The 16080-nt window shown below is 47.6% G+C and overlaps 1 protein-coding gene across 4 annotated transcripts in view; it reads left to right on the top strand.

Annotated features, from left to right (window-relative positions):
• The window catches only part of ST6GAL1 (ST6 beta-galactoside alpha-2,6-sialyltransferase 1), a 47633-nt gene extending 32194 nt beyond the window's left edge, over nucleotides 1-15439 (top strand). For all 4 annotated transcript variants that reach the window (XM_058031498.1, XM_058031499.1, XM_058031502.1 and 1 more), the window contains exons 4-8: nucleotides 420-1085; nucleotides 4892-4989; nucleotides 9752-9853; nucleotides 11025-11199; nucleotides 14003-15439. In XM_058031498.1, coding sequence (XP_057887481.1) covers nucleotides 461-1085; nucleotides 4892-4989; nucleotides 9752-9853; nucleotides 11025-11199; nucleotides 14003-14244 — 1242 coding nt within the window. In that variant the 5' untranslated portion in view covers nucleotides 420-460 and the 3' untranslated portion in view covers nucleotides 14245-15439. The remainder of the gene's footprint in view (nucleotides 1-419; nucleotides 1086-4891; nucleotides 4990-9751; nucleotides 9854-11024; nucleotides 11200-14002) is intronic.
• The last annotated feature ends 641 nt before the right edge of the window (nucleotides 15440-16080 follow it).

Here is a 16080-nt window from a genome sequence, read left to right as displayed (position 1 = left end):
TCTTTCCAGTTCTATGCTTTATCATGTTCTTCATTAGTTCTTCAAAGCCTGTGGTCAAGTAAAAACTCACTTCTGGAAGTGCATTTGTTGGCATTTGGATGTTGTCAGGGATGGGAGATGAAGCAAAGCAATGAGGAGACTTACCCTGCTTGCTGGTATGATACTGGCAGTGTTAAATTTGCCTGTCACTTGTGGAAGGGAGTAGAAAAAAGGTTTGAGTGGCAGTGGCCTGAGGTCACCATTACATAGCACGTGATGGCTGATAGCCAGCTCAGGTCTTTGTTTTGCTGTTTTATGTGGTAGACTTTGAAATGAGATCTTTGAACAGCCTGAAATTTTAGCATTACCTTGATGTTGTCTCTCCCCTCCCACTGCATACAGATCTCCATGATTTTAGCTGAGCTGTTTCCTTTTCCCAGGCCCAGCTTCCAGTGTCCCAGCTGGGGATGCACCGTGCACTATGGTTCACATCAATGTGTTGAAAAAGTTCATGTGTGTCCTTCTGGTGGTCCTGGTGGCACTGACAGTTTGCCTGTGGAGAGAAACCAGAAGAAGCTACTATGATCCTTTGAAGACCAGGAATGATGATTTGCAGGGGCACAGGAGCTTGGAGAAATGGAACACTGTTAAATCACAAGGCCTTTTCCATGAAGCAGCCAGTGAACTGGGGCAGGTATCCAAAATATGGCTTGGTACCCAAAACAAAGTAAAAGGCAGCGCCTCTGAAACAGCTGAAAAGTCCAAGAAAGCAGCCATTGGGAAGGTATGGGATAAGGACAGCTCATCCAGAAATCTCATACCCAGGCTGCAGAAGGTCAGGAAAAACTACCTGGCCATGAACAAGTACAATGTGACTTACAATGGGAAGATGAATGCTAAGCTCAGCCCGGAGAAGCTGCTGTGCCAGCTGCGGGACAGAGTCAATGTGACCATGATCCAGAGGTCAGATGGGCCTTTTGGAACCCCTGAGTGGCAGCAGTACCTGCCAGGGAAGAGCTTCAGTGAGGCAGTGGGACAGCTGGGTCACTGTGCTGTCGTGTCCTCAGCAGGCTCTCTGAAATCATCTCGCCTGGGACAAGAGATAGGTTGGTATCTTTCAGTTTGCATGAAGTCAAATATTGTTGTTTATAACTTGGGTTGGGTAGAAGTGACCTGCTGTCATGCTCTTACTGATAAATCTCTTGTGGTCAAAAGGTGTTTAAAACAAGTGGAAATGTTAAACTTCTAAAGTCAGTAAATATTTCAGCCTAGCTGGAGATGGGAGTAATGGGGAGCTCTATTTTAGCAGGTCCTTTTGATTTTTTGTGATCCTGTTGGCACCTGTCTCTATAGGACACGAAAGAACACAAGCTCACCACCGTTCTCAAGGTGAAGGAAAAAAAGGGAAGTTTATTCTCTGACTCCAATATTTATAGTTTTACAAAAGTGACAGCGGATTGAAAGGTGACAGTGACACCTCTCCAATGACACTGGTCAAACCAGCAGTCCATCAACTCTCTCCTCCTCCATAAAGGAATGCAAAACAATGAGTTATTTACAGAAAGTGTGTGAGAAAGTTCACTGCAAGAATGTCAACATCAGAAGCCTTAGAAAATCTTAAAAAACCAGGGTGACAGGCATCACTGGAAGGTCACATGAATATTGGATACCAGAGAGCAGTCTTGGTTTCTCAGGTGTTTGTTTCTTGAGAGGGCTTGGGGTGGGTTGTGTAATGCTTATGGCACAGTCAAAAGAAATTCATACTGCAAGATATTTTCAGGGAAGAAATTGAAGAAAATGGTAAAGGGGAAAAACCCTTTGGACACAGCCTTGAGCTGTGTGTGTTGAGCTGAGGGCTGGGCACAGACAATCTTCAGAGTCCCTTCCAGCCTCAGTTATTCTGTAATTCTTGCTCAGGGCTTTCCAAAAGTGCTTCTGCTTCATTCTGAGCCGTAAGGCAGCTGGCTGAATTTGAGTGGCCCAGAAGACCATTTGCAGTCTCATCTGACCATATGTACCTGAAGTTAATGCATTAATTAATAACTGCCAAAGCTTTGGTCATTTACTGTGAATTATAAAGAAGCATGTTTTCATGCCAAAGTGTTTTGTGTCTTTACAAAAGCAGCCTGCTGGGGAAACCAACTCTTCAGTTAACTCAGGATTTTGTACCAGGCAGAAAATTCTCCAGAGCCTGCAGCTCCCTCAGCTTGCTTCATTTTTTGGTGTTTGGAGCTCAGTTAAGTTTCATGCTTTGCTGAACTGTAGCTTCACTGAAGGAGAACTCTTAAGGTCTGGGAGTTTTCTCTCAAGTGGAAATTGTTTGCAGGCTTTGGTGTATTCATAAGCTGTCTGTTGGCTCAGATCCCTTTGGCCTGCACTAAGCTCTAAGTAGCCTTCATCTTCTGAAACAGCTAGATGGATAGATTTTAATGCATCATTCATGAACAACTTTGGCAAGGCCTTCAGAATCACATCCCTCGTGGGAGACAGTGTTGAGTACTTGCTCAGAAGTTCTCCCCCAGACTCCTCTGTGTCCACAGGCAGGTGAGCAGGAGCTAGAGTGAGGTTGAGCAGTTGGTGTGAAATATGCAGTGAAGACCAGCATTGCCTCCTGGTACAAATTGCAGGTGAGAGTTGGTTGGTGTAATTGTTTCTGCCTCTTAGGAGTGTTTGAAGTGAGATGAGTCAAGACTTGGGAAAGCAGTTCTTCCTTTTCCTTCAAGCACCTGTCTCAGGTTGTTTGGGTGCCTCTTGGAGCTCAGAGCTGAAGGTTTGCCCAGAAGTGCCCTCCTGTTGAGCAGCCTCCCCAGCTCAGCTGCCTTGTGCCCAGGGCTGGCTGTGTTAGGCTCCAGCACTGCTGCCAGTGCTTGTTCCTCTGCAAGGAGACCCTGACAGGAGTGGGAGCTGATGGAATGCAGTCCCTGCACCTCTGCAGGGGTCTGGGAGCAGCCAAGTGGGACAGGCTGTGCTTTGGCACACATGTCAGACAGGCAAAGCCCTGTCCTTGTTCCCACAGCCACTCTCTGAGCCCTCCCCACACTGAAGCATTGGTTTGTTGCAGATCACAAGGGATGGATGCTGGGGAGGTCACTGGCAAATGCCATTAACCCCTGCTGCTGTCCCTGCCCTGTGTTTCTTGTGCCTGGGTCACAAACTTTCACCCTTCTGTTCAAGCAGTGCTTCTGCAGAGTTTGAGCACTTGCAGCCTTGAGCTAGGCAGGGGGACTATTAAGAATTCAGGAGCATTCAGTGTATTTCTGTACAGTTTTCCCCACTTTTTCCATGTAGGAAATGTTGTGGTGGTGTTGGAGGAAGTTATTTAAAAGGTACTAAATGAAGCTTAAAATGAAGTATTTGTGTAAATGAGCACAATGGATTGCTGAGTAATAACTCCATGAAATATTTGTTCTGTCTAATCATGTTAAGATACCAAATGAGCAATTAGGTAAAGCAAGGGAGGCTGGCAGAGCAGCACAGGGTTGTAAACAACCACCTTTTACTGGACTCTTGGTATTACTGAAGGTTATAAATTGCCACTGAAAAATCTGATGTGAGAGATACCAAGGATAGCACAAGCACCTGGGGACAAAGAGCCAGCTACTGTGCCTGAGCAGCCACTAAACACCCTTTTAATGTACACAGAGCCAGCTACTGTGCCTGAGCAGTCACTAAACACCCTTTTAATGTACACAGAGCCAGCTACTGTGCCTGAGCAGCCACTAAACACCCTTTTAATGTACAAACCTGGGGCATAGGAATGCTTGGTGTCTGGCTGAAGTTACAGATGGGGAAATCATAACCCTGGATTGTGTTAGTGCAAGGCAGGATGTGGAGCTAAGGGTCTGTAGTGGAAACTGCAAGCCACTGCTCAGCATGGAGATACTTTTTTCCAGAAACATCACCTTCCTTGGTTTTGGATGGTGCTTTGGAAGGGCTCTTAAGAAGTCCCACTTGTCCAGGAGAATAGAATTGAGAAATCAGTTCTTTGCTGTCATGGATTACTGATCCTCCAGCACTGCCTGTTAGAACACTCCCATTTTCAAGAAAATTATCTCAAAAAGAGCCAGTTCTAGACCAGGTGGGTCCTTCTGCCCTGGAGCTTGGCAGTTCCCACAGGCCCTGCTGCAGGTGCTGTGTGTTGCAGTCATGTGGGCTCAGTGTGAATGCAGGAAGGATCACCCTGCTTCCCTAACTCAGCCCCTCTGATCACAGGGAGTGTTTCCTACCCAAATGCAGCCACAGGGCAGGGAGGAGCCAGGCTGACAAGCACAGCCTCCCTTGGAGTCACAGCAGCAGCCTGACTCCAGGTGTTACAGTGGCCTGGCTGGCTGTGCCAAGGCAGAGGAGGGGGCTGGAGGAGTGCTGTGCTATCTTAAGAGATGATGCCAGCAGAGGAAAATGCAGTGAACCCCAAGGCATGTAAGAAGCTGGGTCTGTGGGAGGCACAGCAGTGGGAGGCATGCTGGCAGGCTGAGGACAGCTTGGCTTTGCACTGTGCTTGGTGTGCATGTTTCTGGAGCTGGTCAGCCTCCAGGCTGGAAGGGAGGATGCTGGCTTGCCACTACTTCCTAGTTTCTTGGTTTGCAGTCAGCCATGTGGTAAATTAATTGTGTGTTGGTCTATCTCATGGTAAAGTGTTTGGAAGGAGGCAGAGGGAGAGCAAATGCTGGGGCTGTGCTCTCAACCTGGCAGCTGGTTGTAGTTTTAGAGAGTAGATTTTTAAAAGAGTATTGGTCATAAACTTTGAGCCACATCTTCCTCTAAAGAATCTGACTTGCTACTTCTAGATGTTGGGTTGAAAGCCAGGGATTTAGCAGACTGCATTAGAAGTGCAGGTGAATAATGTCACTTGGTGGTGGTGTCACTCAAATCCAGCTGCTGGCTCACAGCTTCTCCCTCTCTTGGCTTTCAGACAGCCACGACGCCGTCCTGCGCTTCAACGGGGCTCCTGTCAGGGGCTTCCAGGATGACGTGGGCCAGAAGACAACAATTCGCCTTGTCAATTCCCAGGTAGGTCTGAGCAGGGGGCACCAAGCAGGCCAAGCATGGCACAGCTGTGTGGCTGCACTGTCTGGGAGCTGGGAGGGCTGTCCATCTGATTTCTCCAGTCCCTAGCACATGGCTGTTCTCCTTGGAATGGGGACAGTTGGTAAATCTGAGGTGGCTGCAGTGGCACTGGCATGCACTTGCAAACTTGCAGTGGCCTGCTTGTGATTTACAGCAGGCCCAAGGTAATCTGTGTTTGTCTTTGCTCAAAGGCTCTGTGAAGGCCAGCTCCATGCTGCTGCTGTGTCCTTGGAGTGAGAGGCAGGAACAGCTCAGCCAGTGCAGGTCAGCAAGGAGAGGTGTGCCAAGGGATGAGTTGTACCTGCCCACAGATGGGTATGAAGAACATTTATGTGGTTTGAATAAAAGAACAGTGTTTCTTTACTGCCAACAAGGCTGCAGACTCTGTAGGTAACACATTAACCAGGGCTGCCACATGGCTGAAGACTCTTGACACAAGACCCACCTGTAAATCTGTAGCCTGTGCACAGCCAGGAGAGAGATGGGCTCTGGTGGGTCCAGGGCCTCATTGCAGAGCATGGCAAAAAGTGCCTTTAATGCAAGGCCTTGCTCACAGAGTTACATCTTCCCTGCCTCTGGGAGCTCCATGTTGGCACCAAGGTGTCCCTTTGCTGATTGCCTTTGGCCAGACTGTCCAGGGTTAGCACCCTGTGCCACAGTGCATTAGCAGAGTCAGTCTGCCCCTTGTCCAGGAGCTGAGTGAGACCCTTGCTCTTGTAGGCACATCTCAGAGTGCTTGCACCTCTCCTCCACAGACCTCTTACCCTTCATGGTTGTCCTTTCTGGAGGGAGGAATCTTCAAGTGTAGATATGCAAGACAAAAGAGGAAATCACAGTAGGATGTGCTGGTGAGAGAATGGAGCAGGACTGAACAGGCCAGGAGACATTTGGTTAAAGGACCTGGTGCAGCACTGAGTACAAGCATCTCCTCACCCCACAAGAGGAGGAGGAGGAGGTTGTAGGCACATGAAGGCTGAGGGAGCTGAGTGAGGGAGAGATGAGTGGCTGAAGTGTAGCTTTTGTAAGCCTGAACCAAAAAGGCAGTTTCTTTTCCTTACCCCAAAGCTAAGATTTTTAGGATTGCAGTTTTCTCACCTGCCTCTGTGTGAGGAGAGCATGGATGCTGCTGTGTAACAAGGTTTGAAGTTTCTCAAAACAGCAGCAGGAGGTTGACCATCCTCTTCAAAGGCAAGACAGAGCTAATGTGTAACCAGCTTGCCTCCTTCATTTTGTGTGTCTTTTAAAATATTCTTGTTTCTTGTGTGACTGTTTTTGCTACCTCTTTCAGCTCTTGGGCCACTCTTCACTTGCTGCTGTGCTCTTTGCTGTTGCTTGCTTCCTCTGCAGTAAACCTCCAGTCAGAAGGGTGACAGTTTGTCCTTTCTGAACCAGTCTGGTTTGAGCAGACAGATCTGGCTGCTGATTTCTGTGCCCTGTTTGACATTTTTCTTTTTTTTTTTTTTTTTATCTTTCCTATCTCTGTGTATTTTTCTAATGTCAGATAGGTGTTATCACTTAAGCAAACTTTCTCTGGAGGATGTGCTCATGGCCAAGCTTACAGTGATATGAAAATAGGTGCATGACCTCTGTGCTGTCAGTGTTATCTGCTCAGGGAGGAGGGTAACTGTGTGCTTGTACAGCTGTGATAGGACTCTCCATGTGGATCCTCCTACTTTGGACCAAGTGGAATTACAGCCATGTCATTCCAGTGCTTCTGTTCTCCATGAGATCAGCCTGCAGTCATGGGTGATGTTCCCTCTGAATGGAGAACCCTCAGGAAACTTCACTTGCAGGGAGAACAATATTGCTGCAGTTTGTAGAGGCTGAAGTTGACTCAAAAGGCAGCATTGATCTGGCTGCTGACCAGGGAAAAGATGTTTTCCATGTGTGTAGTGCAGGAGTCTCATCTGGGGTTTCTAAACTGAGCAGCTCTGACTGCAGTTTGTTAACTGCAGAGACCATTGGATTGGAAGCCTGATTTTCTTACATGTTTTTATTTGCACTTTGAATGGTTCAGTGCTGTTTTCAGTCTTGGTGACATCATTTAAACCTTCTTGTTAGTGGGGTGGCCTGATCACATTATCCTTTTAGCTTTCTGCAGGAGCTGTGCCTTATCTTGCCTTGCCCAGAGCTCTTACAGACATCAGGTACTGGACAAGCTGTAATTTGTTCTTGTTCTGGGCTGGCTTTTCTTGTGTTATAACTGGGAAAAGGAATGGGTTTGGGCCTTGGCTGCTTTTATTTTGGCTCTCACTGCTGATCAACCTCAGTCTGCTGCCAAAGTGAAGGAAATGGGATCTCCTAAATCTGATCTGTCAAAGCTGGTCAGTATTGAGTAATATCCCTTTGGCACACATGGCCAGTGGCCCTGAGTTTCTTAATAATTATTTTAAGATAATTTTCTGTAATTTTCTGGCCAGTCTCTAGGACATACATGGGGGCAGAAGTTTTTAAGAGTAGAGTGGAGTATCTTGTACATCTGTGTGCATAGGGAAAGATTAATGGATTGGTACTGACAAGAAGGCAAGAAATTTGGGAGCTCCAGATCTGAGAATATGCTTGTAAGCCCACAAGCTTCATAGTTGTTCTAAATAAAGAATTTATTTAATGTTGCCTCATTTATTTTCTCAGGCCTTGATTGGTTCATCAGTACTGCTGCTTTTTGAGTGGCATGTTTTCCTGCAGTCTGACACAAGGCATTGATTTGCCCTGGGAAACAGTCACATCTTGCAAAAACAAGGGCATAGGTACATGTGAGGGGTTGCCAGTGTCATGCTGGAGGACACAGCTCCTTTCTGCAGAGCTGACCAAGGGCCACAGCACCTTGTTCTTCCCAGCCTTTGTTTCCAGTTCTACTGGGCTGTCACAGAGAGCACACTCTGCTTTGGCTGCCTTTGCTGTTATTGGCACTCACAGTCTGCAGGGAGGAAGAGAAAGGAGATAGCACATCAGTGGAATGGAGGAAGGCTGTGGTGGGAAAGTAGAGCATGTTTGGATTGCAGGACACTGCTGGTAGCAGGAAGGAAGGAAATCATTGTGATGTGGCCAATAAATATACTAAGAGGATAGGGACTGTATGAACAAGATACTGTTACACAGTGAACTGGCTAAAGAAGAAACCAGAAGACCAATAGATCACTTGACTAATTAGGATCAAAAATCTGGGCAAGACAAGTCATTCATGTAGTAATTTAAATGAATTTGTTGCTATTAAACAACAAATGGACGCTGAGGGTAAATGGGGAGCTAGATTGCTTCAGCAGCCAGGTTCAGTGACTGATGGCCAGCAGGCAGTGCCCAGAGCCAGCTCCAGTGTGTGGGAGGACACAGGCAGCAGTGGCTGTGGAGGTGCTTCCCACCTGGCTTCTTGTCCCTTTGCTTTTGTGCCTGTCACAGCTCTCTCAGGGTTCGTGTGCCTCTGCCAACACGCATGGCTATGGAAACAGTGAGATGGAAATAAAGTGCACGTGCTCCTCTCCATATCCCTGCCCCTGTGCAGTGCTCCATGCCACCTGTGCCAGCTGAGGGGATGGCTGGTGCCAGCTGCTGGGCCCCTTTTGCCCCTGGTGTCCACACCTGCAGCACTGCACACTCCAGCTGTCAGTGACCTAGATAGTTTAGCTACTGTAAGGAAATGAAACCAGGCAGTGCATGGTCAAGGCCAAGGCCTAATCCCACAGAGTTAAGAACAGATGTGAGGAAACTTTTGGAATAATTCCCATCTGGGCTGGCTGCAGCATCCTTGTACTCTGGTTTTGGGGACAGCCATGCAGGCAGCCAGGATGCTCAAGGACTAATTGGCTAGCTCGTAATTAGATCTGTGGAGATAATCAGGACAAATGGAAGCTGATTTGTATGATTTATGATTTCAGTGTTTACGAGCTGTGCCTGTACAGGTTATGGCTGTGGGTGGGTGGGGAGGACAGGAAATGAATAGTTTGATTAAAATTGTTTTCTTTCTGCTGCAAACCTGGGTTGCCCTTGGGTGTCCCAAGCAGTGGTGGTTATCTCTCTCTGTGTAAAAAGAGAACTCTATTTGAAGCTTTTCTTCTCGTTGCTGCTCTCAGATTCCAGCCTCCCCTGCCTGAGCCATCCCCTCCCTGCTCTACAGAGGATATGAGGGGCTTGGCATGAGGCAGGATTGGCTGGAGATGCTGTAGTCTCTCATCTCTTGCACTGATGGTCTCAGCAGGCTGCCAGGGTTCCTGTTGCTGGGGGGAACCACCCACCTGCAGGCCTTTCTTTGGGTAAAATGAAGGCTCTTGGTAGATCCAACAGTGTATTTGCACTAGGCTCTGCCTGGACTGGCAGCAGCTGGTGTTGTAGTGCTGGCATCCTCACACAGGCTGGGTCACTCTGCAGCTCCTGTCCTTGGTGTGTTCCTGGGGATGGATGGATGGATGGATGGATGGATGGATGGATGGATGGATGGATGGATGGATGGATGGATGGATGGATGGATGGGAAACCTTGGGAAGCATCATGGCAGCTTCTCTTGGGACTCTCCACCAAGTCCTTTGCTGCCTGGCAGGACTGGCTTGGGAGTTGGAAGGGCATTGCTGGGGCTGTGTCCTTGCTGTGCACATGCCATGCTCACTAACCAGCAGTAGGGTGGCTCTGGCCATTTTCAGGTGTTTTATTGCTTGGCTGCCTGCTAATTCTGATAGTATACTGCATATCAATGTATCTGTTGTTGTTTTCCAAGCTTGTAACTGTTGAAGAGCAGCAGTTCCTGAAGGAACCATTATATAACACTGGAATCTTAATTGTCTGGGATCCAGCACCATATCATGCAGAAATTCATGAGGTAAGGCTGAGTTTTTAGTAAATAAAATCAAATTCACATGCTTTGAAGTGCTTCTGTTAAACCACTTCCTCCTAATGTGCAATCACTCATTCCAAGGCCTTTCTTGTTTGCCTTTTTGTTTTATGGATATATCTGTGTGTACTTCTGTGAGTATTCCATGCATGAGTGCTCCTAAGAAAACTCTTGCCTGCTTCTGATCCCTGTGAAGGGCCTCAGGCCAAGGATGATGGGTCACCACCTTTACTTTCCCATGGGCTGATGGCACAGGGAGGAGGTCACTGCTGGCTGCAGCAGGTGTCTCATTGTAGGATGATTCCCCCTCTCTGATGGTTAATCTAAGATTTGCTGGTGGTTGATGCTTGGATATTTCAAGCAGCAGTCAGCCATGGCATATACTTGATGCATTATGAATGGATTGGGAAACCCTCTGAAGGTCTGTGTCAGCTTTCACCTGTGGATGTGCAATCCCCTTGGCAATTCACTTTTGATTTTGAGTACAAAAAAACATTGTTTGATATGTGATGATGAGCTCTGGAGGCTCACAGTGAAAGCAGGTAGGAGTGAATAGTCCATTCTTTACTTTTATTTTAAATTCTGGCTGTAACTGAGAGGTCTTTGCATTCTTTCTTTGGCCTGCATTTCCTATTTCCTCACTGCTATTTATTTCTGTGCCTTGTCCCACAGCTCCAGGAGGCATAAAGGGCTATAGACAGCATGTTTAAGAGTCAGTAACACCAGGATGAGCTATTTCTAACATTGAGAAAAAAAATCTCAAAATGACTTTAGGAAAATGTAAACCATTCCTAGTTTTTACTGAAAGGGGAAATTTAAGGGTGTAAATCAGCTCAGCCTGGTTCAGGAGGCTGAGCTGGGAAGACTTCCCTGCAGAATATGCTGCTTGTGGAGAAGGATCTGGGTCTGGAACATTTAAGGCAGAGTTCTCAACATTGTCTGCTGTTGGGGAGTGCAAAATGAAATTACAAAATTGAGATTTGGGGTTTCCCTGCTCTGTGTACTGAGTCAGCTCACCACAGTGACCCAAGGGGACAGTGAGTGAGGGTGTGCAGCAGGATCTTCTTCCCCAGCAGCAGCAGGTTGACTCATCTTTGTTTCCTGCTGGTTACAGTAGAGTGGGCCAGAAATAATCTGACCTCCTGATTCTGTCTTGCAGTGGTACAGAAAACCAGATTACAACTTTTTTGAAAGCTATAAGGCGTATCGCAGAGCACACCCAGAGCAACCCTTCTATATCCTGAATCCCAAAATGCAGTGGCAGCTCTGGGACATTCTGCAGGAGAATTCCCTGGAGCATATTCAGCCTAATCCACCATCATCAGGAATGCTTGGTAAGATATTGCCCTCTAAACTTCTGGTTCAGTTTGCAGGCAGGAACTCTCCAAGATGCCTTCTTTCAAAGACAACTACAAATTTATGGGGCTTATCAGAGTGTTTTTACAGTATTTGTCCTGTGCCAAAATTTAAGCTTCCTGTCTTCAGAGCAGCAGCTTAGTTGTATTAAAGTAAGTGGTTTGCAGCACCCCTCTGAAACAGCAGTCACAAACATGGCCCAGTTCCAGGTGGAAACAGGAGAGCAGGCTGCAACACTAGGATGGCCTCTAGGATTTGTAGCTTCTAGTGCCAGAGCACTTCCCACAGGGTGCAAAAGGAAGGATGTGTCTCCTGCAGGCTCAGATCTGGTCAGGCAAATAAATCTGATTACTGTAAATGAATTCTAAGGGTGTGCCTGTTTCTTTTCCATATATTATTTATATATAAATATATGTGTGTATGTGCATAAAGACTTACTGGGGGTCTGTGGAAGGTCAGGCTGAATAGTTGCCCTGAAAAGGTCAGTGATATGCTCTTCTCAGCAAAGCAACTCCTTTTTACATTCTGCTGTTGCAAACATTTTCCTGCCTAGTGCAGAGCAGCTCTCATGACCAGCTGAATGAAAAGGAGTGAACCTCTGGGGAAGCTGCCATGTATTTGAAATCACAGCAGAGATGTAAAGTCTTGTTTCCCATGGGCTGTCCAACTGCTGTGCTTCTTCTCTTTGTCTGCTCCCACCTCTGTTCATCACTGCTGGAGCAGAGGCACTTTCTGTCTCTGTGTAAACGGAGCTGCTTCATGATTTTGCCAAGCCCAGCACCTATTAAATCATTGCATCATTGCTTGGATATGTGTAGAGCAGCTGTGCAACAGCACAATTACTTCAGCAGCAGAATTGTTAACTGGAGTTATGGGCTTGAAGACACACACGTCAAACAGCAGCTCCTCCAGGGCTTAACTTTGGGCCAAATCCTCTTGCTTTTTGCTTTGTAAAGCAAATGACCTTGCCAAATTCAAGGGCACAGATGAGTTCCAGTTTCCACCTCTGTGTTCCCTGGAAGTCCTGAGTGTGATGGAAATTTTTCATTTGAAAAGGTGAATGAAGACATGTTTAAAATATACTTTAGGTTCTTTTAATGTCTTACAGTTCTTCATGGTCCTTGCTGTCTCAGATACTGCATGAATTTTCTGTGATGTTACACACTGATTCAGTTTCTCTGCTATATTCTTGCACTTAGAAGAAAAGTAGCTGCTAACTGTGGCTTCCATCTGATCTGGCTGTGCCCAGCACTGCCTGGTGTGATGTCCTTGGGTGACAAGACACAGGAGGGCAGCACTGCTCTGCTCCAGGAGCCTGAGGAGCAGAGGCTGCTCAGTCCCTGAGCATCTCCCAGCACAGGCCCTTCCATTTCCCTGCACTCACAAGAGGCAGCTGGGACAAATGTGAAGGTCTCATCTCTGCTTATCCAGGCAGGTTTGAGATGGGCTGTTCACATCAGCTAATTGCAGTGCATGCTTGGCAGACACCCAAGTTTCCATGAAGGTCACAGATAATGGTAGCACTCTTAAAAATTGTCCTTTTGGCATGGCTGTCAGTGTAAACAATCAGCTGAAATCACGTTGATCGTACACTTGGCAAGGGAGGGCTTCAGAAAAGAGCCTTGTCTGGCCAGACTTGTTCTCTGCCCCTGTGTTCTGAATGTTAATAATGGAAACCCTTCCCCTGTGTCCTGGGTCAGAGCAAATTTTGGAGAGAACCCCCGAAGGGCTCCTCTAGGAAAGCAGATTGAATCAGCCCCTGCCACCAATCGGTCCAGGAGAAAATACCTGCTTGGAGAAAAGTGGATAAACCCTGTTTATTAAACAATAAAACCTAAACAATATTAAAACCCCTTGCTGCTCCAAAAGAGATGACAAACTGAGACAGTCCCTCCCTGGGTTGCAGCTCAGCTCACTCAGGCTCTGGTCAGTCCCTCAGTGCTGGAAGTGTCCAGGCCAGGCCCGGCCCGGTGGCCTCAGGTGCAGCTGCCGGTGCTGCCCTGGGTGTTCATCCAGAGCAGGGTAAACAGGGCCAAAGAAAAGGGAAAAAACCCCACAGTCAGGGAACTTCTCTGCCTCAGCTAGCTAAAACTAACTAAAAGCAAAGGAGAGCTCTGTCCCGCTGTCTGTCCATCCGCAGACAGCACAGTGCAGAAGCAGGAGTGTGGAGGAGTGAGTGCAGTGTCTGAAAACAAACTGAGCTTCTTCTCTGCCCCCTTCACTCTCTGGTACAAGTCCTAAAGGTGCAAAACTTACTGTTCAGCATAAACAGAACAGAGAATTGGGGATAAAAGCATCATTTAGGCAACCCAGGACACTCTGGGATCTGCCTGCTCCCTGTTGGCTGCCTGGAGTGTTGAACACAGTCTCTGGTGTGACTGGGGTTAATACCAGAAACCCTTCCCTTCGAGCTGCCTGTCCCTGTGGGGTGTTTCATGCTGTCTGTGGTGTGACTGGGGTTAATACCAGAAACCTTTCCCCTTGGAGCTGCCTGTCCCTGTGGGGTGTTTAATGCTGTCTGTGGTGTGACTCGGGTTAATAACAGAAACCTTTCCCCTTGGAGCTGCCTGTCCCTGTGGGGTGTTTAATGCTGTCTGTGGTGTGACTGGGGTTAATAACAGAAACCCTTCCCCTCGAGCTGCCTGTCCCTGTGGGGTGTTTCATGCTGTCTCAGGTGTGACTGGGGTTAATACCAGAAACCCTTCCCCTCGAGCTGCCTGTCCATGTAGGGTGTTTCATGCTGTCTCAGGTGTGACTGGGTGCTGCTCTCTGTCCCCCCAGGCATTGTGCTCATGATGACACTGTGTGACCAGGTGGATGTGTACGAGTTCCTCCCTTCCAAGAGGCAGACAGACATCTGCCACTACTACCAGAAGTTCCACGACCACGCCTGCACCATGGGAGCCTACCACCCCCTCCTGTTTGAGAAGAACCTGGTGAAGCACATGAACCAGGGCACAGATGAGGACATCTACACTCATGGCAAAGTCACCCTGCCTGGCTTACGCAAAGTGCAGTGCTGACAGATTGGTTTTACTGGGTTTAGTTTTCCTTGACTTTCGAAGCACTTTTTAAATCAGGGTTGTCAGATTTGTTAGGTCTAAGCACTGGTGTGTTTTGACAGCTCTTCCACGTAGCAAGGCTTGCTCTTAGGACTTTGTTGGGCGACTCTGAGCTGTAAGGCTCTCTGTGGTACAGCCACTGAGCTGCAGGAGTCACTGCAATAAATGGACTCCCAGTGGAGCCAGGCTCTTGCAGCACGTGGACACCTCTGGCTTCATCTCAGCTGATGACAGGGTAGGGGAGGCACAGGAGAGGCTTTCTAAGCAGAGATTGCACAAGTCAGGATCATGCAATGAACATGGGTCGATTTGCTTCAAAGGGGCTGTGACAGCCAAAATCCTGGGCCATTGGGAAACATGAAAAATTGTTTCATATTTGTTCCCATAGTCAGGGGCTCTTCAGATTAGGGATGATTTATGGAAATGCTGTCAAGCTGTGTAATGATAAGTGACACTTCTAATCCAAAATATTTGATTTTATAAACAATCTGTGAACTTCCTTCCAAACTGTAAGACTTCTGAAACCACTCAGGTGACATTTTTGGCAAAGGAAGGGGAAAGTAATTCATAATTAGTGAATCTTGCAAGACTTTTTAATCTTCTTACTTTTTTTTTTTTAATAATTTAAAATAAATTTTAGTAATCATTTACTTTTCCAGTACAGTGCTGGGCTTGGTACAGAAGAACCCTTATGATCAGAAAGGTTTTGGGAAGATGCTCCAAGAATGCACTGGAAGTTGTTGCCTTTTTCCAGCTCTCTGCTGCTCTACCTTTGCAATTGTTGAATTACTTGCTGTACCCATTACCACAAACACCACAGAGCTGCTGCTAGATGAGTTCCAGCCCTCTGCAGGCCAGCAGAGGGGATCTCTTGACTGCTGTGTGCTTTTCTGCATAGGTGGGGAGCAGGTTTGCCACTTCCATGCTTCAGGAGTGGTGGGGAGGGAGAGCATGCTCTGCTTCTCATGCTCAGACACAGGCAGAGCTGAGAAGGGCAGCTGCTTCTGCTCCAGGAACTCCTGTGGAGCAGGGTGGAAGGGGCAGCTCTGCAATCTCAGGTGTTGGTGAGAACACCTTCCCTGTCTTCTGTACTCATGTGTTTCATCAGGTCTGTAAAGAAAGCTTTCTCCTGTTTTGAATAAATCCTGTGAAGTCATTGGCCTGCTTTTGGTGAGTGTTAAATGTCTTGTCCCATGGCCCTGGGGATTTGTAGCAGCCTTGTGTCACTGCAGGCACAGCTGCTCCCTGCCCATTCAGCCCTGCTGCTCCTCCAGCTCAGGGCTGCCTTTCTGCACAGCCATCTCTTGGCATGGATTGGATCTGTCAGTGTTCACAAGCTTCATACAGATAGAAAGGGCCAGGTCCTTGCAGCACTGCTCAGGAGCACCACATTCCACTATGGAGTGCAAGGAAGGCAGCTTGGAAACCATTCCTTCTCACTACCAGGAGAGGAGGGAGCTTACAGAGGAAAAGCCATGATGGGTTGCTTTAGAGAGCCACAGTAATCCTCTCCCATCTCCACTCTTGGGTTTTGACAGCCCTGCCCTCTGTTCCTTGGATCAAGGAGGTATCTGCCACAGCAATTTGCCTTCTTACTGTGTGTTTAGTTGAGATTCAAATAGCTGCTGACTTTTTTCCTGGGCTGTTTAATCTGTTAATTCTCACAATATTTTCCCCCAGCTCCCCCACTGTGCAGCCAGCCAGGCACCCTCCCTGGCTCGGGCTGTGTAATGGATGGATGGAAGCACAGTCTGCCTGCTGCTCACCTGGGCTCCCAAACCCCCCTGCTCCCCTCAG

This window comes from Melospiza georgiana, chromosome 10, assembly GCF_028018845.1.
Source record: "Melospiza georgiana isolate bMelGeo1 chromosome 10, bMelGeo1.pri, whole genome shotgun sequence".
Taxonomy (NCBI): Eukaryota; Metazoa; Chordata; class Aves; order Passeriformes; family Passerellidae; genus Melospiza; species Melospiza georgiana.
This window is presented reverse-complemented; position numbering and strand designations above follow the sequence as displayed.